The 26,127-nt window shown below is 35.9% G+C and overlaps 2 protein-coding genes across 2 annotated transcripts in view; one reads left to right on the top strand and one right to left on the bottom strand.

The window, feature by feature from the left end:
• The first annotated feature begins 10,447 nt into the window (after positions 1 to 10,447).
• LOC121383684 (homeobox protein vent1-like) lies at positions 10,448 to 14,181 on the top strand. The gene is made up of 3 exons (XM_041513777.1): positions 10,448 to 10,988; positions 13,130 to 13,299; positions 13,795 to 14,181. Exons 1-3 carry the CDS (start codon positions 10,508 to 10,510, stop codon positions 14,179 to 14,181), a joined length of 1,038 nt encoding a protein of 345 aa, XP_041369711.1. The 5' UTR covers positions 10,448 to 10,507.
• Positions 14,182 to 18,499: 4,318 nt separating this feature from the next.
• Positions 18,500 to 26,127, bottom strand: part of LOC121382690 (protein FAM184A-like) — a 78,214-nt gene continuing 70,586 nt past the window's right edge. The window contains exons 16-17 of the mRNA XM_041512231.1: positions 22,677 to 22,790; positions 18,500 to 21,472 (exon numbers count right to left, since the gene is read on the bottom strand). Coding sequence (XP_041368165.1) covers positions 21,302 to 21,472; positions 22,677 to 22,790 — 285 coding nt within the window. The 3' untranslated portion in view covers positions 18,500 to 21,301. The remainder of the gene's footprint in view (positions 21,473 to 22,676; positions 22,791 to 26,127) is intronic.

Raw genomic sequence — 26,127 nt, 5'->3', positions numbered from 1 at the left:
CATAACTTTGATGACGAGTTAGATACCAGTAAATAGGTAAAACAGTGATTTAAAATTCATCGTCCGTAAAGCTGGTGGGTACTGGGTTCGCAGCCTGGTACTGGCTTCCACCCAGAGCGACTTTTTAACAGCTCTGTAGGGAGATGTAATATTTATTTGGCACCAACAATTAAATTAACCCCTGCACGGAACATCGGCTCCCAAATGTGTGTTGAGAACCACGTACTTGAACATAATTAGATATAAACACGAAAATACTAGTACACTGAAATTAAATGAAGTTTATAGCCGTCTTGGGGGTGGGGGTGGAGTAGGGGACATACGCCTTTTTTCGACAACGTCAATACAATCAATCTTTATTTCTTTATATGTGAATATTATAATACAAAGAACATGGTAGAATATCAATAAATAATCAAGGCATCGGAAATGCTGAAAATCCCCTCGCAATTGCATCATTCTTTACCTATATATATTTATTGTGAAGTTTCATCTTTGCGCTGAATATAAATTTATGAATGTAATGTGATAGAACACGATGGTATCAATCAAACTGTTCGCGAGCGTCCGCCTTTCAGAACACGTTACTGGTCATTCTCGGTCACTACATAATATGACCAAATTTAACACTAAACCCGAAAACGATATACATAGACAAAGGCGTACGGGCTCCTATTTTTTGTAGGGGTGGGGTGGGGGACGGTGCGGGCTGGCTTTTGCCCGAATTAAACGAAAATGCCCGAATCTGCATAACAACATTTATTCATATTAGCATTAGGCCTACTACCAAACTATTATAGGATTGCAAATGAATCACTGCGCATTTGTACATGGATCAAAAAAGATTTTGAGGGTAGAGTGATGAAAATACTTGGTAAAAAGGTATCAGGTTAGCACATTTTGCCCGAATATCTGTATACATTTTGCTCGAATTTGAGGTTTTGTTTCAGAACCAGGGGGGTTACTTCGGGAGTGGACTTTGGACTATTTTTGGTCCGAAGGGGCGGAACGTAGCCTAGTGGTAAAGCATTCGCTTGATGCGCGGTCGATCTAGGATCGACCCATTGGGCTATTTCATGTTCCAGCCAGTGCTCCACAGCTGGTGTAACAAAGGCTGTGGTATGTACTATCCTGTTTGTGGGATGGTGCATATAATAGATCCCTTGCTGCTAATCGAAAGGAATAGCCCATGAAGTGGCGACAGCGGGTTTCCTCTCTCAATATCTGTGTGGTCCTTAACCATATGTCTTGACGCCATATAACCGTGAATAAAATGTGTTGAGTGCGTCATTAAATAAAACATTTTTTTCTTTCTAAACAGCAAAAATGTCAGAACTCCTTATGAAAAATAAGCAAAACGCCATACCAAAAATAGTCCACAGTCCACTCCCGCACTAACCGAGTAACCATACAGTGTTGTTTAACACAGCTGTTTCGTTCATTATGTATTAATACTATTATGAGTATACTGAATTGTTGATGTTAAAAAAAACTCAACCCCAAAACAAACATTATTGTATAAGATGTTGACCGTTCAATACATATTATAATTAATAATATGTATTTTCTAACTTACCGTGGTAGGAATAACGTCGTCTGTTAAGAATGAAATATTGTACATGACGAGTATTAAATTGCACGTGTTGAGTTAATAATTTATTGATTTGAGTAAAATCGATATCAAATAAGAGAAAAAGATAGTTTAACGAACTAGGTTTTTCCTGGGTAGTATATATACAATTTGATTCAGGCCGTCCGGAGGTCGTATTAAAGGAAGTGGTTGGGGTGGAAAGATACGAGAAGAAGATTGCCAGTTACTTATGTGGGCTTCGAGTAGTCCGGAGGGACGCAGTAAGTATGGGACACCATAGCATATAGCATAGCAGTATTTATGTAAGAATTCTTGTCCATAGACACACACATACATGAAATCCACTGACAAGTGGTGTGTATGTATATAGAGGATGAGTGATAAAATACAATGAGAACGTTCGCACACACGCACACACACACGCACACACATACACATTAAAAAAAAATTTGTTTTACCAATATCATAGCTCATTTCTATAATGGACAAATGAACAAATGAGAACCAGATGAGTTTAGACACTTAGGTTCAGGACATTGGGGTGGGGTGGGGAGGGTGGGGGGGTGGGGGGTGGGTGATTGACATAGAGGGCGCAACGCAGTTTCTATAGGGGTTCGGGGAACATGGTCCCCAGTAAAATTTTGAAAGCTAGATATCTTAAAATGCAATTTCCTGCATTCTACAAGTAAAATTCATCTCTGCCGTAAGATTTACTACCAATAATATTTATGATTCAGCATTACTGGAGGGGCTAGCCCCCCTAGCACACCCCCCCCCCCACCCCCCCATCCTGCTCCACCGTGCCTGAGGTTTGAGCCAGTAGTATTTATAATTCCTTAATATTGATAATTGATTAATCATCAAGACAACATGACATATCATTTTTACTGTACATTCGATATTTCTGTACTATTGTAGTACAAGGTAGGTGTGCACTTTTCTCGGTACAATTGTTTACGACTGGACGAGTCCTCGAGGGGAGGAAAACACCACTAAGCGCTACAAAACTATTGCGCTTTTAACCACCAATTATAATCCTTATTCTTAGTAAACAAACCAATATGCACTCCTTGTGTAAAACAAAACCTTCCATTAGGACGATGGGCTAAGTCTTCTTAAGAGGTTTATCCGCCGCCGAGGTCATTACCGCAACAATGGCTTGGACGTTAACCCTTGCAGCGCCGCAGCGGGCCGTGCTGCCGTGTTGACGTAAACACGCTGGGCTTGAGAGACCTAAATTTCAATTTGCTACGTCAGCGATTCCAATCAGACGTCCCAGGAGAAAAAGTCAAGAATAGAACCCGATAAAAACATATCTTACACATTCGTGGAAGTGTTAAACTGGGGGGAAAATAACAAAAACAAAAACTGTTCATTACTATTGGAATCGAAATATTCCCCGATTACTTGCTTTGATCTATTGTGCTATACATAATGGTATAAATGTAAATGTGTTGTTAATTGATAACAGTTGTAATTAGAAAGTTTTGTTGTTTTAATAAAGGCGAGAGAATGCCGTTTCGCACATTTATTTCCAAATGATATAAGAAGTAAAAAGAAAATATAGTTTTTTCTCTCTTTTTTAATCATAATTTTTGTTTTTGTTTTTTTTTGTTTTTTTTGTCCATGTATTATGTGCAAATTTAAATATAATTCAAGGGAAACAAGAAATATATATATAAAAAAGTGTGAACCACGTATATCAAGGACAATCAGATGCATGTATCTGAATCTATTTACACAAGTAAAGTATTACAATAGTTGTGCTGAAAACGGTTCAAATCAAAACAAAACGTTTACTAGTATACATTCCTTTAATACACTTTGTTTAATATTCAAGTTTCGTAACATTCAAAAACTAATTTTACACCTAAAATAAAATAAAAACCCACACATACATACACACACACACACACACACACACACACACACACACACACACACACACACACACATACGCCCAGAGACATACACAAACGTTAAAACACATACAAATGCACCTTCATGCACATATATTGATACACACGCACATATACATGAAAAATCAGAGGAATTTTTGTGTGTGTGTGAAATGGTGATTTTGTTTTCACTACTCTATCGACAGTGTGGTTTCATTATGTATTTGTGAAAAAGGTTATATTGTTATGTTATTCTGCTACTCTTCATTGTTGAAAAAAACAACCCCCAAAACATTCACTTTCAAGGGAGTAATCATCAAGTTTACATGATCAAATTAAAACATTAAAATAATACCGTATTATTATTAAAAAAAAAGAACAAAAAAGAACAAAAACATTATATGACGTATTTATAACACCAATAACATTATACAATAGTAAAGTATGACGTGTCCTTTGTATCAGCTCACTCCCCTATCTGTCTGTCTGTCTCTGTCTGTATATGTCTGTCTGTCTGTCTGCCTGCCTGTCTGTCTCTGTCAGTATCTGTCTGCCTGCCTGTCTGTCTGCCTGTCTGTCTGTCTGTCTGTCTGTCTGTCTCTCTCTCTCTCTCTCTCTCTCTCTCTCTCTCTCTCTCTCTCTCTCTCTCTCTCTCTCTCTCTCTCTCTGTCTCTCTCTCTGTGTGTCTCTCTCTCTCTGTCTGTCTCTCTCTGTCTCTCTCTCTGTCTGTCTCTCTCTCTGTCTCTCTCTCTCTGTCTGTCTCTCTCTCTCTCTCTCTCTCTCTCTCTCTCTCTCTCTCTCTCTCTCTCTCTCTCTCTCTCTCTCTCTCACTCTTAGAGGGGTAAGGCGACAAGAGTCCACTTACAAGTTTTAAAATAAATGCAACTTGTTTCGATTAAATCTTAAGTACTAATTTTATGTGGGAGTTATGAGGATAAGTAGTAAAAGTAGACTTATGACATTTTGTAAGAAATATTAGAACCACCACTTAGTATTCAAGTAAGAGAGAGAGAAAAAAATCCTAACTGGCTCCAATCATATTAAGGCTGACAAAATTATCAGCACTTTAATGTCAATAAAATAGAAATAACAGTCCTCTTACGTAATTAGATATGTTTAACAATTAATAAATGACGGTTATTAACGGAAGCTGTGTCACAAACGTGCGAATGTTTGCGTACGAGCGGAAATAGTTCTGCCAGTACGTTTCCGGCATTGTTTTGTCCATCCGTCCAGCTGCCTACAGTTCAAGAAAGGAAAGAAAGAAAAGAACACTTGGTTAACAACACCTCGGCACTTTTCAAACCACGGCTATTTACATATGGCTATTGAGAGAGAGAGAGAGAGAGAGAGAGAGAGAGAGAGAGAGAGAGAGAGAGAGAGAGAGAGAGAGAGAGAGAGAGAGAGAGAGAGAGAGAGAGAGAGAGAGAGAGAGAGACAGAGAGAGAGAGAGAGAGAGAGAGAGAGAGAGAGAGAGAGAGAGAGAGACACAGACAGACAGACAGACAAAGAAAGAGAGAGATATATAAAGACAGCTATATAACAATATTGAATAAAAGGGTAAGAAAGAGAAAATATTAAACTAGAGAGAAAGAGGAAAAGACTGAACAAGAGGGTGAAACAGAAAGGCTGAGAGAGAGAGAGAGAGAGAGAGAGAGAGAGAGGAGAGAGAGAGAGAGAGAGAGAGAGAGAGAGACAGACAGACAGACAGACAGACAGACAGACAGACAGACAGACGGGGAGACGAGACAGGTGAATGGAGGACGGAAACCATATATTTCCATATACATTATAGTTTATATGCATTTTCCCCAGACACGACAGTACATACCACGACATTTTATGTACCTGTCGCAGGGTACTTTTTGAGATGGATGAATAGCACCTCAGGCGAGCGCTCTGCCACCGAGTTACAGAAGCCATCCTACCATTTACAAGTGGCGGATGAAAAATATTTATTTTGCAAATGTAAACATGTGAAGATAACAAAATACATAACAACAAGAGTCGCGGAACGGGAGATTTAGACCATGTCCACCAAACGTTTTCCTCTAATTGTGCTCGGAAGGCTGAAAATTGCTGTTACATCTGAAATTTTCAATTTATCTGTGGAGCATACCCCCCTCAAGTTCCATCCCATGGTTAATCGTGTAGACAGCGACCCCCATATTCAAATACACTTCACGAGTTTTGAACTATAAAACTATTGAACAGTAGCATTTAACCACTTTTAACCAGTAATGAACAAACTATTACCTTGTTCTTTATTTATTTCTTTTTTTAATAATAATGTAAAATCCTGGAAACACGCTATGCTTCTTTTCTTTTAATCTGAGCAAAAAACATTTTTAAAATGCACTTCTTGCATAAAAAAATTACTTTTCAAAATTTACGCGTAATAGTACTAGAGGAGCTCAGTGCCGGTAGTACTGTACTGCTGTTTGTAGATTACAGGAAAACGTTTCATTATATAAATAGGCAAAACCTATGGTATACATTAATTAAACAGGGTGTGGAGGGGGAAGTGCGTGCGATTATACGCTCATTGTATGCCAGTGTAAAATGATGTATGAAATATAACATACTCACTGATTTTTTTCATATTTAGGAACAGGATTGCTCCAAGGTGAAGTTTTATCACCAATACTTTTTTCTATGTATGTAAATGACTGCGAAATAATTATTATGTGATAACTGTCCATATACTGAAATACTGATGCTAAATATATTTGTATTAATGTATGCCGATGATATGGTACTTTTAGCAGACTCTCCAGAGGCGCTACAAACAGTACTCACTTCATTATCAAATTATACCTTAAAATGGGATTTAACTGTTAATACGGATAAAACAAAGATTGTTATTTTTACGGAAGGAAAATACGAAATAATGAAGTATCGTTTTACAACGGAAATCAATTAGAAGTTGTTAATGAGTTTAATTATCTTGGTTTATTGTTTTTCTATAATGGTAATTTTAACTGCACACAGAAAATTATTTCAGAACAAGGTCAAAAAGCACTGTTTGCAGTATTAGGTATTTGCATTAAACATTTTTCAATATTGAAACAATGTTATCTATATTCGATATATATGTAAATAGTGTTTTAAATTATGTTTGTAAAATATGGGGATTTCATAAAACTAAGGATATAGAGACATTGCATGTACAGTTCTGTAAAAAAAAGAAAAAAAATACTAGGAGAACGTAAAGGCACCTGTAACGATTTTATATATAGTGAACTAGGGCGCTTTCCGATGCAAATAGTGAAGGAAATTAAGAATTTTTAAATTTTGGATTAAGTTATATAACACAAATAAGTGTATTTTACAGGCTCTTTATGTAGAAATGCAGCAATATGAAGACAGCTGGTTAACGAATATCAGACAGGAACTCGGCAGGATTGATTTTAAGTTATATATGGAAATTTAGAAAAGTTAGATTATGATATTTTACCATAATAAAAGGATTACGGGATGCATTATATGAAGGAATGCTATAGCAGAATAAAAATTAAAACAGCAAAAAGAAGTCTTTATCAATATATATTAAACGAATTTAAGTTACAAACCTGTTGGAAAAAACCTATATCAATAATTTATTTTTAAAAATTAGCAAAGATTAGAATATGACATTGTGCTAGTAAGTTAAACATAGAATTTGGTTGACATGGAAATGTTGAAGAAAAAAAAAAAAACCCACAAAGACTGTACAGTTTGTAATTCCAATGAAATGAAAGATGAATTCCATTTTATACTGAAATGTCACCGATATAATGATCTGAGACAAAAATGTATTAAAGCGTATTATTACAGACGACCTAGTGCTTTTTAAGCTAATTCAACTACTAACTACTGAAAACATTAAAGAGCTCAATAACCTTGGGAAATATTTAATGCGGGCAAACAATTTAAGAAATAATTTTATTTAATCTAGTTTTGTACTGTATAGTTATATTTGTATTGTGTTTTTGACATTTATGTAAAAATCAGTCCCCATCATTATAGTGTACAATGTATACAATATGTACACTGTACATATTGTATATATACTTGCATTTATTATGTATGCTGATGAGTTGTAAAACTTAAGGCAAGAAATAAACTTGTAAACTTGGTAGTTATTATACTGATAGTAAATTATCAATATATCGATGTACAATTATCATAATGACTTCAGCATTTACTTGTAATACTAGCAGGGCTGTATAGAGAATTATCATTATAAAGATCTACTACCATTATGATGTTATATTTGGTTAATAATGTGTTACCTTTTTAGGAATACGGACAATTGCTCACCGGACAATACCTCACCGAACAATTGCTCACTGGACAATTGCTCACCAATAAAGTGAGAAATAGGACAATTGCTCACCACAATTGCTGATTTTTTTTATCAATAAAATTTAATTTTAGGTTGAAGTGTGTGTAAATGGTTGGGTGGGAGTGGGAATCTCTGATATTATCAGTGGGTATGGTAACCTCAGTTTATTAAACACCTTTAAATAAAATAACAAAAATTAATTCTAAATCAGCTATATTTTAAACAAGTTCAGCACATCAGTTCAATAGAGTAATGATTAAAGGCTAAAAAGTAACTAAAAAAACTTTAATTAAGTGAATTGTGTAATTAACACAACTTTGAAGTTGTGCCTTTAGAAATTCTTTTTTATGTTCTTTTTTATTAACAAAAGAAAAAAATATCAAAGGTGACCACGATTACCTAACTCCAATGCCTTCTAAAAATTCTGTTATTTTTTATTAATAAAATAATAAATAAAATTTTATTAATAAAAAAAACCTAAAGGTGAGCAATTGTCCTATTTCTCACTTTATTGGTGAGCAATTGTCCAGTGAGCAATTGTCCGGTGAGGTACTGTCCGGTGAGGTATTGTCCGGTGAGCAATTGCCCTACATTCACCTTTTTATGTCAGTTTGATTGAAACAAATTTTATTGCAAATTTGTGTGTGTGTATATATATATAAAGAAAGGGCACTAGTTATCCAACTTACTATGTCTTCTCCTAATTACAATACATGATAACAATATCGGCTATTTTCAAGAATACAGACAATCAGTACTTTAATTGTAAGAAATAATTTTAATCTTTAACATTGTAAGAAATAATTCTTAAACCAAAATAATTAAAACATAAAACAATATCTAATAATTAAAATGTATTTAGCCTCATGTTAAAATTGGCTTACAGTAGTATGTATTGATGTATGTACTGATGTATGTATATATATATATATATATATATATATATATATATATATATATATGTATGTATGTATGTATGTATGTATGTATGTGTGCAAGCAAGCACGTTTATGTGTAGCTACAAAACACTAACTATTTCGTAACTTGTTGAAAATTAACATACTTATATCAAATAAATGTTCAAGCACACTTACTGTGCATTTAGCGTCTAACTTAGGCAAGACATTATACAAGGGCGGCATAGTTTAAAACATAGTGGTACGGCTCGAGGTTGCCACTCTCCTTTCAAATTCACCTGAGAAGGACATGTTCACTGATAGAACAAATAAAACCCTAAAAACAAAACAAAAAGTGGTACGGCCATGCCGCCCCTGTTATACCTGAAACAAGAAGTGGGTGGGGTGTAAATAATAAAAAAAGAAAACAGGAGGCTTCTTCAAACTAAAATTAAAAAATATATTATATATTAATTTTGTAGGCGAGTGGGCAATATGGAAATGTTAATGGTAAATATATCAGTTATGTACGTTCGGCCAAAAACGTAAAGGAAAGCAAAAGAAAAAGAAAATCAAAATGAAATCAGTTTATTTGGTATATGTCTTGTTTCAGTGATACCTATCCTGTGAGAAATTAGTTTATTTTATTTGTTCTGATTGTGCTCATTGGCATATGTCTATACCAACCCAACACAAACAGAACAAAGAGACAGCGTTCGCTTTCTTTTCAAAGTTTTTACAAAAGCTAAACTGTAACGGTAGTCTTGTTATGTCCTTTTTATTTTACTTTCATGGCAGTTAAACACTACACAAACTCTACATTAAGTGGTTGTATCAGTTTGTTTTAGCATTAAAACACTAGTTAAAGCATACTGTGTTCTAGTAATGCCAATTACAGTTCTACCAGAGTGAAAGAACAGAGCTTTGAGTAGGCCTCCCCAGCAGGCGCTGAGGAAAAGACAATATTGTTGTAATTTCTCAGCGTAATTTGTACCTGTTGAGCGAAGGTCATTCAGGAATTGCGTTTCAGCCTGTCATTTTAAGCTTATTAAAAGGCACACTTCTGCGCAAAATCCCCGGAATACTAATGTCAGCATTTTGACACGTCCTTGAAAATTATAGATTGGTTAAAAGACAAAAAGATAAAGCTAAAGCTGGATCTGGCACAATGGACGCAATCGGGATTTAACAGCATGGAGCGAATGAATCGCCCTGTTGCATACCACTTTAAACTGTGGAGTGCAGGCTTGGGGAAAAGTAAATAAAAATGTAACCATTACACCCGATTGTACTGAAGTTATCCCTTCCTTTGACAAAAATGTAAACAGTAAACAAAAGGAAAACGTATCGTCTTAATGAAGGAATTAGGAAAGCAAATCTATCCATTGAATTGGAGCAGAACGCGAGAACGCTGTGAAAACATGGATAAAATCCGTAAATTGGTTCCTAATTGAGCTTGGATCACACATAGCACGTAACCCGCCAGCTTTCTTTGTGTACCTCTTTACGCTGATCCGACCGTGCGCTTTGTCGTAAACAATGCTTTCGTTAATTCTAATTAGGCAGTCTTTTAACAAGATATGGTTCATTCTTCACGGGTTACCTGTTAGGCAATGTTGTCATATTTGGAGTACTTTTGATAGAAAGGTAATAAAACTACACACCACATGCTCCGTGCAGCAGACGACGAGTGAAACGTTTCAAGGGAAGAACTGTGACAGCCGATATTATTAACCAGGACGTGTAATCGTGGATATTTACCTGACATCGACATATTACCTACTGAACACTAGTTATGATGATCATGGATCGGCCCCTTGAAAAGAAGAACTCTTTTTCCATAGAGAATTTATCGAAAAGCAGCGTCAACGATTCCAAGGACGAGGAGAAAAACATTTACGAGATGACAGATCGCGATGAGGTTCCATCATCCCCGGAACGGACTCTGCCGTACTGCCTCAACATGATGCAGTTCCAGTTCTCCTTCCCAGAGAACTACAAGCCTGTGTCTGGTATTGAGTGTGATCTTGGTCGTCTGCGACCCGAGTTTGAAAAGCCTGTGTCTGGTATTGAGTGTGATCTTGGTCGTCTGCGACCCGAGTTTGAACAGAGTGTCTCGCCAGTGCGCAAAGATGATGAAAGTTCACAAAGTCGCAACAGAAACCGATCGGAAGCAGACGAGTCGCAGGACGTCCGCACCAGCACACCGAAAAGCTTCTCGTCCACCTCCTCTGGATACTCGAGTATCACGGAAAGAAGTCTCACGCCCACTTCAGGTAAGAAACGTATAACATTCCTTTCAAATATGCATGTATTTACCAATATTTTTGTTCAAAATAATATAAATGTACAATCAAACTTGTTGTAGCTTAAACTACAGTGTTAAAAGACCACATTTTTATTCTCTCAAATATCTAATATAGCAAACTCATCAAAATAATGAACATACTCATCCAAACATGCTCTAGCGGCTACTTGTATTAAGCAAACACCTGTCTAAAAAGACCACTTTTTTCACATTACCTTTTATGACAGCTTAACACCACTTTAACTGTAATTTGTTTAGACAGTACTTTAGGAAAGATACCCGCCTGTTACCCCCATTATACTGATAGATGTATAAAGAGGGAACCTCACCCTAACCCCAAAACTAACCCTAACCCTAAATCTAACAATAGCGGGGTAACGGTCTGATATTTATGTTTAAACTATGATGGAAAAATGCATCTTCTATTTCTGAAAGCCAATCATCCTGTTAAATATTTAATTATTATTGCTGTAAATAATACTATTCATGTACTTGAAAGAGGTTTTGAGTGTCTTAACAGAACGTTTACAAATATTGATTAATCTCTAATAATTTTTAAATTAAAGGGACTGTCCTGAGTTGGCAGCCATTATAAGATGTTTCCGACTAACAGAGTCTTTTTGGCGATTACAATTACATTATAAAATTTGCAATTATTTATAATACCAGTATCTGCATAATTTCAATGTGTTTGAGGTCGTGTGCTAATGGTTCTAGTTGTAGAAGTCATTGTTCATTTTCTTCATGATATATAATTTTTGTACGTACGAAATCATTGCAATGTAAAATTCGGTTTGGGCTACTAAAAACATTAGGACAAAAACAAACACTTTGTTTCTACAAATACTGATATTCCAAATGTCTTTAATATTTAATGTTTTGTCATAAAAAGGATCTATTAGCGGTATAAACATGCTACAAAAACTAGCAGTAATCTCGGGACGTCTCTTTATTTAAATTTTCGTGTGTATATTTTGATTGTCCTCAGATTAAAGGGACTTTCCTGAGTTTGCTGCGTTGTAAGATGTTTCCGACTAATAAAATATTTGTACGATAAAACTTACATATTAAATATATTTTCTTGTTTAGAATATCAGTGTCAGGCTGTATAGTCAATGTGTTTCTGGTCGACTTAATATTTGTAAGAAACTCAAACTGGATTTTGTCTTCAAATAATTTCGTACGTACAAAAAAAAAAAAAAAAAAAAAAAAAAAAAAAAAAAAAAAAAAAAAAAAAAAGAGGAAATAAAATGAAATATTTAATCTGGTACAAATATTAGAACGATCAGAAACACGTTTAATATACAGCCACTAATATTTTATGCAGAAAAAATATATTTGATATATAATTACAATCGTTAAAAAGTCTTTTAGTCGATAACATCTTATTAAAAATTGCAGCAAACTCATGAATTCCCCTTTAATACGTATAATACGACTATGCATAGCTGTTCAAATCCCGCTAGAGTTACTTTAATTAGTTCATTATTACAGACGTCGAGGGACAAATTTACAAAAGTTGTTAATGCTAAACACTACATGTATATGTATACGTCCACAATGCTTAAACATACGCGTTTAAGCTAAACAGGTTCGGTTTAAACAATATTTATTTGGCAAAACATAATTATGGGATTGGTCAAAAGGCTTAGCCTATATTAAGACCTCTCCCTACACTTTACAAGCCGATACATATACAACTAACCTACTGTAGAAAAGAAAGAAAAAGAGAAGGGGTGGAGAAGGGAGGGGGGAGAGGGGGTATACATTGAATTGGGTGATGTCTAGCATAAAATTTGTGTTAACTTGGAAGGACTTTCCTTTGGCACTGTTACTAACCCTAACCCTAATTATTTATGATAAGTATTTATAATGTTCTTTATAAGTGGCAGTGCCAAAAGAATGTCCTACCGTTAACTTTAACACAAACGTTTAGTAATGGAAGCAATGCATTTTAAAATAGTTTTAATAATTTCTTCTTTTTAATTTTTCTTTTACTAAATTCTGAATTTCCCAAATAAGAAATTTTTTCTAACACGGCTTCGTAAATTCGGCCGTAACTGTTTTTATACTACGATTTACTGATGTATATTTTTGTTATTTTCACAGACGACGACGCGCACCACGTGGACCGCGACACTGGCAGGAAGAAGAAGGCGAGGACGGCGTTCACCAACTCCCAGATCCACGCGCTCGAACGACGATTCCTCGACCAGAAATATCTGGCGGCCAGCGAGCGCAGCGACCTGGCGTCCAGTCTAGGACTTACTGACCAGCAGGTAAATACATGCTACATGTTGAATACAAGTTGGTTTTGTTAGAGAAGAAACCCGCCACATTTGTCCATTAGTAGCAAGGGATTTTTTTTTAATGCACCATCCTACATGCAGGATATCATATACCACGGTCTTTGATATACCAGTCGTGGTGCACTGGCTGGAACGAGAAATAGCTCAATCATCAATGGGCCTCCGACGGGGATCGACGAGTACTTTACCACTGGACTACGTAATAATAATAATAATCCAGTATTGACAAACAATCACTGCTTAATGCAACGAAGCCGACTCGACAATGCTATAATTATAATAACATGATTAAAACCAACAATATTTCTAGAAAGCAGTAGCTATAATTACCCACTCCCGAAAAAGGAATTACATTAAATTAGAAAGAAAACAATGCACAAGGATATTACTATTGTTGGGTTTGTCGTTTATCGTTATTTATTGACATTTCGATTTTCATTTATATAAATTATTTTTTCTTTAAAGGTTAAAACGTGGTTCCAGAACCGCCGAATGAAGGAGAAACGACAACACTCGAACTTTAAAGACGACCGCCAGGTTCCTTTCCCGTCAGGGGGCGTGGACATCGCGCAGCTTCACGCTTTTGGACTTCCGTATCCGCCTCCACCTGCCGCCGCCATGCGCGGATCGTTTCCGGCTTACCTCCAGGGACACGGGATTCGACCGGATCTGACGTTGCCGGAAGTTCACGGACTGGCGCGTTCCTTCATGCCACCAGGAGTTGGTGCCCATCCCATGATGATGTACCCACCCCCAGCACCAGGATACGGTTTCTTGCCTCTTCCAGGACACTTAAATCAACTAGCAATGCCTAACCTGGGACACTCACATTCAATGTTTTCAAAACATTAAAAAAACCCAAACCCAAAACAGTCTCACACTAAAAATTATGTGCCAAATAATTTTGTGTTTTTATGTGTTGACCCTTGCTATGGCGTCATGGTGCTATCGTGTAAATATTTAAACAATACGCAGCTGCATTGGACACTCTTTTAAAGAAAAAAAAAGTTAACCCTTTTCAACTTATGGACCTCTGGACCATATAAAACCTATGAGTGAAGGACCAGATGAAACCTATAAATGAAGGATCAGATGAAACTTATCGGTGAAGGGGTTAATGTGTCAGTGCGGAAACTATATGTCCATGGTGCAGTACATCTACATGGATGACGCTAAATACGGACAAGGAAACAAAGGATATTTAATTTCAAATGGGAGTCACCCAGTTGAGAAGAAAGCTGAAACCACATAGTTGTTTTAATGGATTCGATTTTGTTAGTTATTTCTTGTGAAAATATTGTTGACACTATTAAAGTATTGATGTATATTTACTATTCAATGGTTTATTTTTCATTTTCTCATAATCACGGATGACCTACTAGTACCGTACTTTAAAATAATCTCGCAGATTCTTCTTCACGTGATAGATCTTCCTGGAAGAGATGTGGTGGCTTGGGAATCCATTATTTTGTATACAGGCAAGCATTGTTCAGATTAGGAGGCGGAATTTATCTCAGTCGGTTGGGTGCTCGCTTGATTTGCTTGCATCGCAGGGTCGGATTTCCTCGGTGGATCCATTCAATTGATTGGCTTTTTTCTCATTCCAACCAGTGCACCACAGCTAGTTAAAGGCCGTGGTTTGTGTTTTCTTGTCTGTGGGAAAGTGAATATAAAAGATCCCTTCTTCATACAGGTGCTAAATACACCACTAAATAACTGGTTAAGAATTAAGTAATTACCAGTCGATCTTTTGCCGTTGGTTAATTTCCCCAATCAGTGTTTCTGCCAGATACATTTTTTGGTATAGCGCTATGGAATTGAAGGAAGGAAGGAAATGTTTTATTTAACGATGCACTCAACACTTTATTTTCTGTTATATGGCGTCGGACATATGGTTAAGGACCATACATATATTGAGAGAGGAAACCCGCTGTCGCCACTTCATGAGCTTTCTTTTTCATTAACAGCAAGGGATCTTTTTATAAACCATTCCACAGATAGTATAACACATACCACAGCCTTTGATATGCCAGTCGTGGTGCACTGGCTGGGGCGAGAAATATCCCAATGGGCCGACCGCGCATCAAGTGAACGCTTTACCACTGGGCTACGTCCCGCCCCACTATGGAATTTAATGCAACCAGAGTCAACAGAGGGTATGGTGGAAATGGGTTACGTTTAGGCTTAGGGTTAAGAAAATCATACAGTAATGATAAGAGTAATTAATTTTGTCAAAAAGTTAACTTAAAAAAAAAAAAAAATCTGTAAATTTATTCGAGTATGGCGTCTTACCCGTTTTACCCTCTGGCAGAATTATGCAGATAATGTAATGTTATGACGATCTTAAGTCCTGTCCCACATTTACATATTGGGCTCCAAAAAATCATACTTTTAACAAATGATAAATAATAATACCCCCCCCCCCCCCCCTCCAAACGTTAATAATGTTGAACCAATGTTATGTTGTCAGTACACCTGTCAAAAAATGGCGGCAATTTTGACCTCCTATGACAAAGCAATGACTTATGGGCTGCTGAAAATATTCTTATAAAGCAATAAAATGTGAATACTAGTATAAGACTTTGATAATTGATAAGAAATGGATTTGTTAAAACGTATCATTGGAGCTAAATACAAAAGTTGACACTGACCGTCACCGCCATTGAAAGAGTAATTTCAAAGATCAGACATACGAAATAACAAACACAAATTACAATAAATATTATTTTTTATTTACACAACATATGATAATAATTATATATGGACATAGATTAAACAAGCATCGTCAGTCCTGAATCCACCCGCAAGGAATTTGACCCTGTGATCATCTGATTACGTCATAAAACCCGGTAGTTAAACACTACTCCGACCAGAGGTACGGAGAAACAAAGCTGCAGTCATTAACAACCGAATAAAGTTCACATAAAAACTCAACCTGTGACTTGAATATAATTCTGGTGCGTTACATCATTCATCCTGTAAATTAATCATGCTCTCAATTAGGCCCTAATGCATCAATGGTCTATTTCAACTTTCGCAGATGTTTTGGAAATTGCTAGCACAAGTTTAGTTTTGTGTAACCCCTTTGTGTTTTATTAGCACATTAAATTTAGAGCATCATTAACAAGTCATGACAATTAATAAATAAAAAAAAAAAAAAAAAAAAAAAAATTGGTTAACTGACTTTGTTTTTGCGTAACCCACAAATGGTTTAGACCAATTTCCAATTCTTGGTGGATGAATGTATACACCCACTCAGTGTTTCTGACAGAAAGAAATTTTTGGGTATGGTGCTATGGATTTGAATGCAACCACAGTCAACAGGAGGTATTTGGGGGGGGGGGGGGGGTCCTCAAGAAAGAAAATGGGTTAAGTTTAGGGTTAAGGTTAAGAAAATCATGAAGTAATGATAAGAGTAATTAATTTTGTCAAAATGATAATTTAAAAAAAAACATCTGCCAAAAAATGTGGGTATGATGCCATACCCCTTTTACCCTCTGGCAGAAACCCTGCCAGTAATGGATTAGCAATGCTACATACAGCTAACATGTGGGATTGCATAGAAGTTACAGGGTACAGTGGCTAAGGAAAAAAGATTCAATTTAACAGAGCACTGACGACAAAACTTAAGAACAAAATGGATAAAACAAAAACAAACATACCAAATAGTTTGATTTCATGCAAGTACACGTACAGAATGAATAACAAATTTTGACATTCACAATGATTTTTCTCTCAAAAAACCCCATGTAAATAGTGTACAAAATAAAACATAAATATGGTTTTGAAAACTTGCAGTGGACGGATTCTTATCAACACTGAAAACAGTAAAACAGAAATAATAATACTGAGGAAGATATCACAGATATGGGGTTCTACAGAGTAAAAAATATTAACTACCATTAATATATTATATAGACACAATAGAGACATAGGTCATTCATTCACACCTCGTACAAAAACCACTGAATACAATATCATACATAGATCTGCAAAACTTCAAAAAGTACAGCCCAACAGTGTTTAGGACATTTTCAAACCAAAGCACTCTTTTCTAAAAATTCCGACAATAAGCCTGAATTTGCCAAGTGAACACACAGAAATTTCACTCAATAGATAGTAGATATAATATATACAGAAGACAAGGACATTTTTTGCTGATTTTAAACCTTAATTTTAAGACACTACACCATTTACAGACTATAAATGATACAATCAGACTGTTGTCCTAAAGACAATCTCATTCTGAATAAAAGTATCTATAATTACTAGTGAATAACCCTACATGCAGGTCAATCATACACACGTCTATTGAATCACTTACAATCACACTTAAATACCAGTAGTAAAATCAGGGACAGTATTTTAAAAACCACTTGCAAAATGGACCAGCATCAGGAAGTACAATGACAAGAATAAATGGTTTTGTTCATCATAAAACATTTTTAACAATAAATTGACAGAATAATACATATGGTAAAACAAAAGGCTAATGTTTACAGAAATTAATTAACCCTTCCACCACCCAACCCCACCCCCCTCATTTTATTAATATCATAAGAAACATATTGTATCACTCGTTATAAAATATGTTATTCATGTTTAAGGCACAACTGAGAATTAGAATGTATATTGCATATATATCTGTTTCATGATCAATCTAGTTTTAAAAATATTTTTATTACTTAGAAGAAATTAATTTTATAAATTAATGTTTTTTTTGTTGAAAACAAACATTCAACTGAACATCCAAAGGTGCAACTATAAACCAAGTTTCATTGATTTAGGATTGATATGGAGCTAAAGCTAAACGTAGAATGTTTTATATTAAGCTAACCGCAAAAGTTGATGCAGAGGCTGCTGCCGCCACTGAAAGTGATACCTACATCTGGTGTTTCTACCCTGGCTTGTACATGTACATTGATTCAAGGCAGGTGATCACATCTGCTGATAATTAAAAGTTTGTTTTCTTTAACAACACCACTAGAGCACATTGATTTATTAATCATCGGCTATTGGATGTCAAACCTTAATTTGGGTAATTTTGACATATAGTCTTAAAGTGGAAATCCGCTACATTTTTCCATTAGTAGCAAGGGATCTTTTATATGCACCATCCCACAGACAGGATAGCACATATCATGACCTTTGATATACCAGTCGTGGTGCACTGGCTGGAACGAGAAAGAGACTAATGAGCCCACTGATGTGGATCGATCCCAAACTGACCGCATATCGAGCAGGTGCTTTACCACTGGGCTACATCCCGCCCCTGCTGATAATAAAAACACACAAGATTATTAAAACTAGTTGGATGTAGAAGAATTACATATTAATTATACCAAGAACAGCATTACTTCAGCTATGGATAAAATACATGGAAAACCAATCGTTATATTTAACTTAATTTGAATTTGCTTCGAAAATAAGCAAATTTCCCGAATTTAAAACACCTCCCTCCCCCACTTAACATACTAGAAATGAAAAGATAGAGAAAAATAAAATAAAGTCCCCAAAATAATAATCAAAACACAGGGAACAGGTACAAGTCATATCATAAATGCCTTACAATGATTCAAGTATGAAACAAAATAATGTCAAGGCACATTGTACAGCTGTAAGCGGAATTAATAAATAAAATAAAAGATATGTTCAACCAAGAATGTACACACAGGTTAAAAATAAATCAATGTAGAATTTAAAATAAAAATTAAAATGCATTTGATGTAAAGATAAAAAAAATAGTACAATTAAAATGTAGACACTGATGTAAAAGTAAAACATTTCATATCAGCTAGGAATGTGATAACCTGTTACGGCTAAAACGGACTGTTTTGAAATTTGTTAAAGAATGCTTACTTTTGATATGAAGAATATTTAGTGTAACAAAACTAAACTAAAGCTTAAATCACTTCTTCTAACTAATGCTCTTACAGCAATACTTTTTAATCCTAATGCAGAGAACTTACGCAGAAATGAGAATTTAAGTACAAAATGGGTTGCAAGAAGCATGTATATGCTAGTGTACAAAGCATACTCTTTTTGTTTGCTACCTTCCTCCCCTTCCAAAAAAGCCTACATAAAAAAAAAAAAACCCCACCCCCAAAACATGTTGATATTGCATGGAAAGTTTTTCGCCAAGTTATTTCTCAGTTCAAAAGCATATGCTGGCATTACTCTCTGCCTAAATATATCGTTTGACTCCTTGCTAAACGGCTGGTAACCGATTTGTTTAAAATGACATTTGACATAAGATTTTCTTGTATACTTACAAAACAAACATGCAAAGGGAATCACCATTTCAAATGTTTGTGCTACTTGACGTCAATAATGATAATACTTTTTTAAAGATGAATGTCAGTGACAGTGGTGGAACTGACAGATAACAGTTTGTAAGAACCTCATCCACTTTTTGACAGACTTTGTAAAATCAACGGCTTCAAGGTTGGCTGGTGCTCGGTTTGAACCCTAGTACATGCTCCAACCCAGAACTGAGTGCACACTTGGACACAAAAGCATGCAAATAAATGGAAACAAAATAACATTTTTGACACAGCAGTGTGAAATAAATTTTAAAAAAAACTTTTTGGCAAGCAGTCAACGCTAAAGCATATTTACCATCAGTGTTAAGAGAAAACTGTGTTGATGTTTTTCAACAGTGTACATCAGATATGTTGATGTATTTCAACCATGTATATCGTACGTGTGTAAACATGTTTTTTAATCATGTACATCAACTTGAATCTGTGTAAACGTGTCAATGTATTTCAACCATGTACATCTACTCAAATCTATGTAAATGTGTTGAATATTTCAAATCTGTACATCAACTCGAAACTGTGAACATGTTGATGTTTTTCAACTGGTGTACATCAACTCGAAATTGTAAACATGTTTGTTTTTCAACTTGTGTGCATCAACTAAAAAATGTAAACATGTTGATGTTATTCAACTGGTGTACATAAAACTCGAAATTGTAAACATGTTGATGTTTTTCAACTGGTGTGCACCAACTCGAAATTATAAACATGTTTGTTTTTCCACTGGTGTATACATGTATCAACTCGAAATTGGAAACATGTTGATGTTTTTCAACTGGTGTGCATCAACTCGAAACTGTAAACATGTTGATGTTTTTCAACATCCACACACGGACAGACATGGGTCTCAAAGCTATGTCACAGTGCATGGCCTCATCCAGATATCAAACATTTGCTTCCATTTTGCTGAATTTTAAAATATATTATTTCATGTTTGTGTTTAAAGTTAGTTATAAAATGCCCCAGTATTTTAAAGCACTGATAGCTGTGTTAGTGTGACATAACTGTTGTTGAAAGTTCCCACTGGAGTGTTTGAAATCACTGGAGCAAGTCATAAAACCAGTGAAACCCACACATAATGATACATGTTTCACCACTTCGAATTTATATCAATGGCCAATGGGTTATGTGGTGAACTGATATATTCATTCAAGTATTCCATGTTTAAAATACACAATGAAAGTCATTGTAGCACAGAACCATAATATAAGTGTGTTAGGATTAGGTAACTCACTGGTTACAGAAATATAATTCACCTAGCCAGACAATTGGTTTCCTAGGTAAACATTTTAATAAACGTTTAGTTACCTAAAATTTAGAAATATTGTCCCCTGCCTTTTGAAAATTCTTTAATGTGTCAATGATATAACTGAACTAATATTCAGCAACAGGAAGTCCCTGTGAGTCAGTCCATATGCTGTGACATAGATTGAAGGGCTTGAATCATCATTTGATTTCAGGAAGACATCATTCAGACATTCATACCATACATTGTTGCACACATTACTTCAATGTACCACTCTGAAACATTGTTTTTTTGTTACTACACTGTTACACACATTACTTCAATGTACCACTCTGAAACATTGTCTCCTTGTATTACACAGTCACACCATGTGTTTTTAAGATGACCTAAACCAAGCCAGCAGTCATCATTTGATGAACTTCTTGCTGAAGACTGGTTGAGGAAGAGGCTTCGTGGGGTTGAACCGCTCGTCGTGGAGTGGGGAACCAGGTAACGGGTCGAGTCTTTGGGGAAACCCGCCAGTGTTCAGACTCGGGGCACTGAAGTGTTTCTTTGGAGTCTTGTCGCCTCTCTTTTTCTGAAACAAATTATCACAAATCTTATATGAACAGCTCACTTCTAAAATGTGATATTATCCATTATGTCATTTTGAGAAAAAAGTGATTTTACTGCCACATGACAGCATACATCACACAAAGCACAGTTTTAAGATTCTGCTCAAGTGGCATAGATCACCTTTTGATAGAAACTATTGTTGTATTGCTGAGTTGTACTAACATTAGTATACCTTCACAGCGAACTCCAAGCTTTGGAAAATACTGTATAGGTATTGCCTTCTGGAAATGAAGTCTTCACATATTTATGTCGTTAAAAATGTAAAGTTCCTTGCTCAAGACTTTAGCAAAATTGCCATTCTTTAAGTATACTGATGCAATGGATATGGGGGCCTGTTTTACGAAGCGAATTTAGCACTATGATCACCTTTAGTGCATAAGGTAGATACACACAATAAGGTGATCTTAACACTAAGATCGCTTCGTAAAACGGGGCCCAGACTAGTAATACAGCAAAGAATGAATGCAACCAAAACCTTCAGCCATAGTGTTCAGGAAGTTAAATGTTATTGGCAGTCAATCTCACATTACTAACATTTGATCTCACATCATATCTGTTTATTTTATACAAATATAACAGTGAATTCAATTTGGTCTAAAATACCAAGAGTTCCTTTATTTCTTTATTTCAGAATAAATGCTACTAATATGGGCAAGAATCTGATAAGCACACTTTGTATAAGAATTTATCATGGACACTATATAAATTCTGTCTTGAACACAATACAAATTTTGTTCATTTGCAGCATTCCAGGTTATATTTGGAAGATCCTTGTACAGTGCCCTTGAGGTATATATCTTGTTCTTTTATTGCACAGTTGAACATGTTGTTAATCTGACATTTACTAAAACATCTTGCAACTGCCTAATGTCAAACACTGTCAATAGGTTCCACACAGAGTCTGATTATGTAACTATTTATGTACCTTGCTGAATGTTCTATAAGAGTCTGATAATGTAACTATTTACTACATTGTTGAATGTTCTACAAAGAGTCTGATAATGTAACTATTTACATACTTTGTTGTTGAACGTTCTACAAAGTCTCATTATCTACCTATTAACTTACCTATTTGTTGAATGTTCTACAAAGAGTCTCATTATGTAACTATTCTATACCTTGTTGCATGTTATACAAATAGTCTGATTAGGTTACTATTTATGTACCTTGTTGTTGAATGTCAGTGGGTTGAGCACCCCAACGTTTGGACTGGAGTTGAAAACCTTGTTGAAGTTTGTCTCCCGGTTCACCAGTTCCAGCTGGTAGAAACGTTTTTCATCCTGGAACAAAGGCACACATGTACTAGTGACAGAAACAACAAGTTATAAGGATGTACCACAACAAATCAGAAACAGAGGCACACATGTACTAGTGACAGAAACAACAAGTTATAGGGATGTACCCACAACAAATCAGAAACAGAGGCACACATGTACTAGTGACAGAAACAACAAGTTATAGGGATGTACCACAACAAATCAGAAACAGAGGCACACATGTACTAGTGACAGAAACAACAAGTTATAAGGATGTACCCACAACAAACCAGAAACAGAGGCACACATGTACTAGTGACAGAAACAACAAGTTATAAGATTGTACCCACAACAAATCAGAAACAGAGGCACACATGTACCACTAACAGAAATAACAAGTTATAGGGATGTACCCACAACAAATCAGAAACAGAGGCACACAAGTGTACCACAACAAATAACAGAGGCAACAACAGTGACAGTTATAGGGATGTACCACAACAAAATCAAAACAGAGGCACACGTCACTAACAGGAATACAGAGGCACACAAATCAGAAACAGAGGCACACGTGTACCACTAACAGGAATAACAAGTTATAGGGATGTATCCACAACAAAATCAGAAACAGAGGCACACGTGTACCACTAACAGGAATAACAAGTTATAGGGATGTATCCACAACAAATCAGAAACAGAGGCACACGTGTACCACTAACAGGAATAACAAGTTATAGGGATGTATCCACAACAAAATCAGAAACAGAGGCACACATGTACCACTAACAGGAATAACAAGTTATAGGGATGTATCCACAACAAAATCAGAAACAGAGGCACACATGTACCACTAACAGGAATAACAAGTTATAGGGATGTATCCACAACAAATCAGAAACAGAGGCACACGTGTACCACTAACAGGAATAACAGTTATAGGGATGTATACACAAGTGTATAGGGATGTATCCACAACAAAATCAGAAACAGAGGCACACGTGTACCACTAACAGGAATAACAAGTTATAGGGATGTATCCACAACAAAATCAGAAACAGAGGCACACATGTACCACTAACAGGAATAACAAGTTATAGGGATGTATCCACAACAAATCAGAAACAGAGGCACACGTGTACCACTAACAGGAATAACAAGTTATAGGGATGTATCCACAACAAAATCAGAAACAGAGGCACACGTGTACCACTAACAGGAATAACAAGTTATAGGGATGTATCCACAACAAAATCAGAAACAGAGGCACACATGTACCACTAACAGGAATAACAAGTTATAGGGATGTATCCACAACAAATCAGAAACAGAGGCACACGTGTACCACTAACAGGAATAACAAGTTATAGGGATGTATCCACAACAAAATCAGAAACAGAGGCACACGTGTACCACTAACAGGAATAACAAGTTATAGGGATGTATCCACAACAAATCAGAAACAGAGGCACACATGTACCACTAACAGAAATAACAAGTTATAGGGATGTATCCACAACAAAATCAGAAACAGAGGCACACATGTACCACTAACAGGAATAACAAGTTATAGGGATGTATCCACAACAAAATCAGAAACAGAGGCACACATGTACCACTAACAGGAATAACAAGTTATAGGGATGTATCCACAACAAAATCAGAAACAGAGGCACACATGTACCACTAACAGGAATAACAAGTTATAGGGATGTACCCACAACAAATCAGAAACAGAGGCACACATGTACCACTAACAGGAATAACAAGTTATAGGGATGTATCCACAACAAAATCAGAAACAGAGGCACACATGTACCACTAACAGGAATAACAAGTTATAGGGATGTACCCACAACAAATCAGAAACAGAGGCACACATGTACCACTAACAGGAATAACAAGTTATAGGGATGTATCCACAACAAATCAGAAACAGAGGCACACATGTACTAGTGACAGAAAGAACAAGTTATAGGGATGTACCACAACAAATCAGAAACAGAGGCACACATGTACTAGTGACAGAAACAACAAGTTATAAGGATGTACCCACAACAAATCAGAAACAGAGGCACACATGTACTAGTGACAGAAACAACAAGTTATAGGGATGTACCCACAACAAAATCAGAAACAGAGGCACACATGTACTAGTGACAGAAACAAGTTATAAGGATGTACCCACAACAAATCAGAAACAGAGGCACACATGTACTAGTGACAGAAACAACAAGTTATAGGGATGTATCCACAACAAAATCAGAAACAGAGGCACACATGTACCACTAACAGGAATAACAAGTTATAGGGATGTATCCACAACAAAATCAGAAACAGAGGCACACATGTACCACTAACAGGAATAACAAGTTATAGGGATGTACCCACAACAAAATCAGAAACATAGGCACACGTGTACCACTAACAGGAATAACAAGTTATAGGGATGTATCCACAACAAAATCAGAAACAGAGGCACACATGTACCACTAACAGGAATAACAAGTTATAGGGATGTATCCACAACAAAATCAGAAACAGAGGCACACATGTACCACTAACAGGAATAACAAGTTATAGGGATGTACCCACAACAAAATCAGAAACAGAGGCACACGTGTACCACTAACAGGAATAACAAGTTATAGGGATGTACCCACAACAAAATCAGAAACAGAGGCACACGTGTACCACTAACAGGAATAACAAGTTATAGGGATGTACCCACAACAAAATCAGAAACAGAGGCACACGTGTACCACTAACAGGAATAACAAGTTATAGGGATGTACCCACAACAAAATCAGAAACAGAGGCACACGTGTACCACTAACAGGAATAACAAGTTATAGGGATGTACCCACAACAAAATCAGAAACAGAGGCACACGTGTACCACTAACAGGAATAACAAGTTATAGGGATGTACCCACAACAAAATCAGAAACAGAGGCACACGTGTACCACTAACAGGAATAACAAGTTATAGGGATGTATCCACAACAAAATCAGAAACAGAGGCACACATGTACCACTAACAGGAATAACAAGTTATAGGGATGTATCCACAACAAAATCAGAAACAGAGGCACACATGTACCACTAACAGGAATAACAAGTTATAGGGATGTATCCACAACAAAATCAGAAACAGAGATACATATTATGTACTAACGTTGATGACAGCCACTCTTCGCACCCTTGTACACAATAAATATAAATATCTTACCGCAATTTCACTTGAAATCCATATTTTATAAAAGGTACAATTTTTTAATCACCAGATTTTCTTCAAACACATTCAGGTGCATTAGTAATGTTCAAACAAAAACATTTCAATGGCAATTTTGCATTGGAATTTT

The sequence above is a fragment of the Gigantopelta aegis genome, chromosome 10 (genome assembly GCF_016097555.1).
Source record: "Gigantopelta aegis isolate Gae_Host chromosome 10, Gae_host_genome, whole genome shotgun sequence".
In the NCBI taxonomy this organism is placed as follows: domain Eukaryota; kingdom Metazoa; phylum Mollusca; class Gastropoda; order Neomphalida; family Peltospiridae; genus Gigantopelta; species Gigantopelta aegis.
Note: the sequence above shows the minus strand (reverse complement) of the source record. Positions and strands in the feature narration are given on the sequence as shown.

Bases quoted from the DNA above. Each gene is read 5' to 3' on its own strand.
- LOC121383684 (XM_041513777.1), top strand. From the start codon at position 10,508: ATGATGATCATGGATCGGCCCCTTGAAAAGAAGAACTCTTTTTCCATA. The intron at 10,989-13,129 runs GTAAGAAACGTA...TTATTTTCACAG, and splicing joins AAGTCTCACGCCCACTTCAG to ACGACGACGCGCACCACGTG. The intron at 13,300-13,794 runs GTAAATACATGC...TTTTCTTTAAAG, and splicing joins TAGGACTTACTGACCAGCAG to GTTAAAACGTGGTTCCAGAA.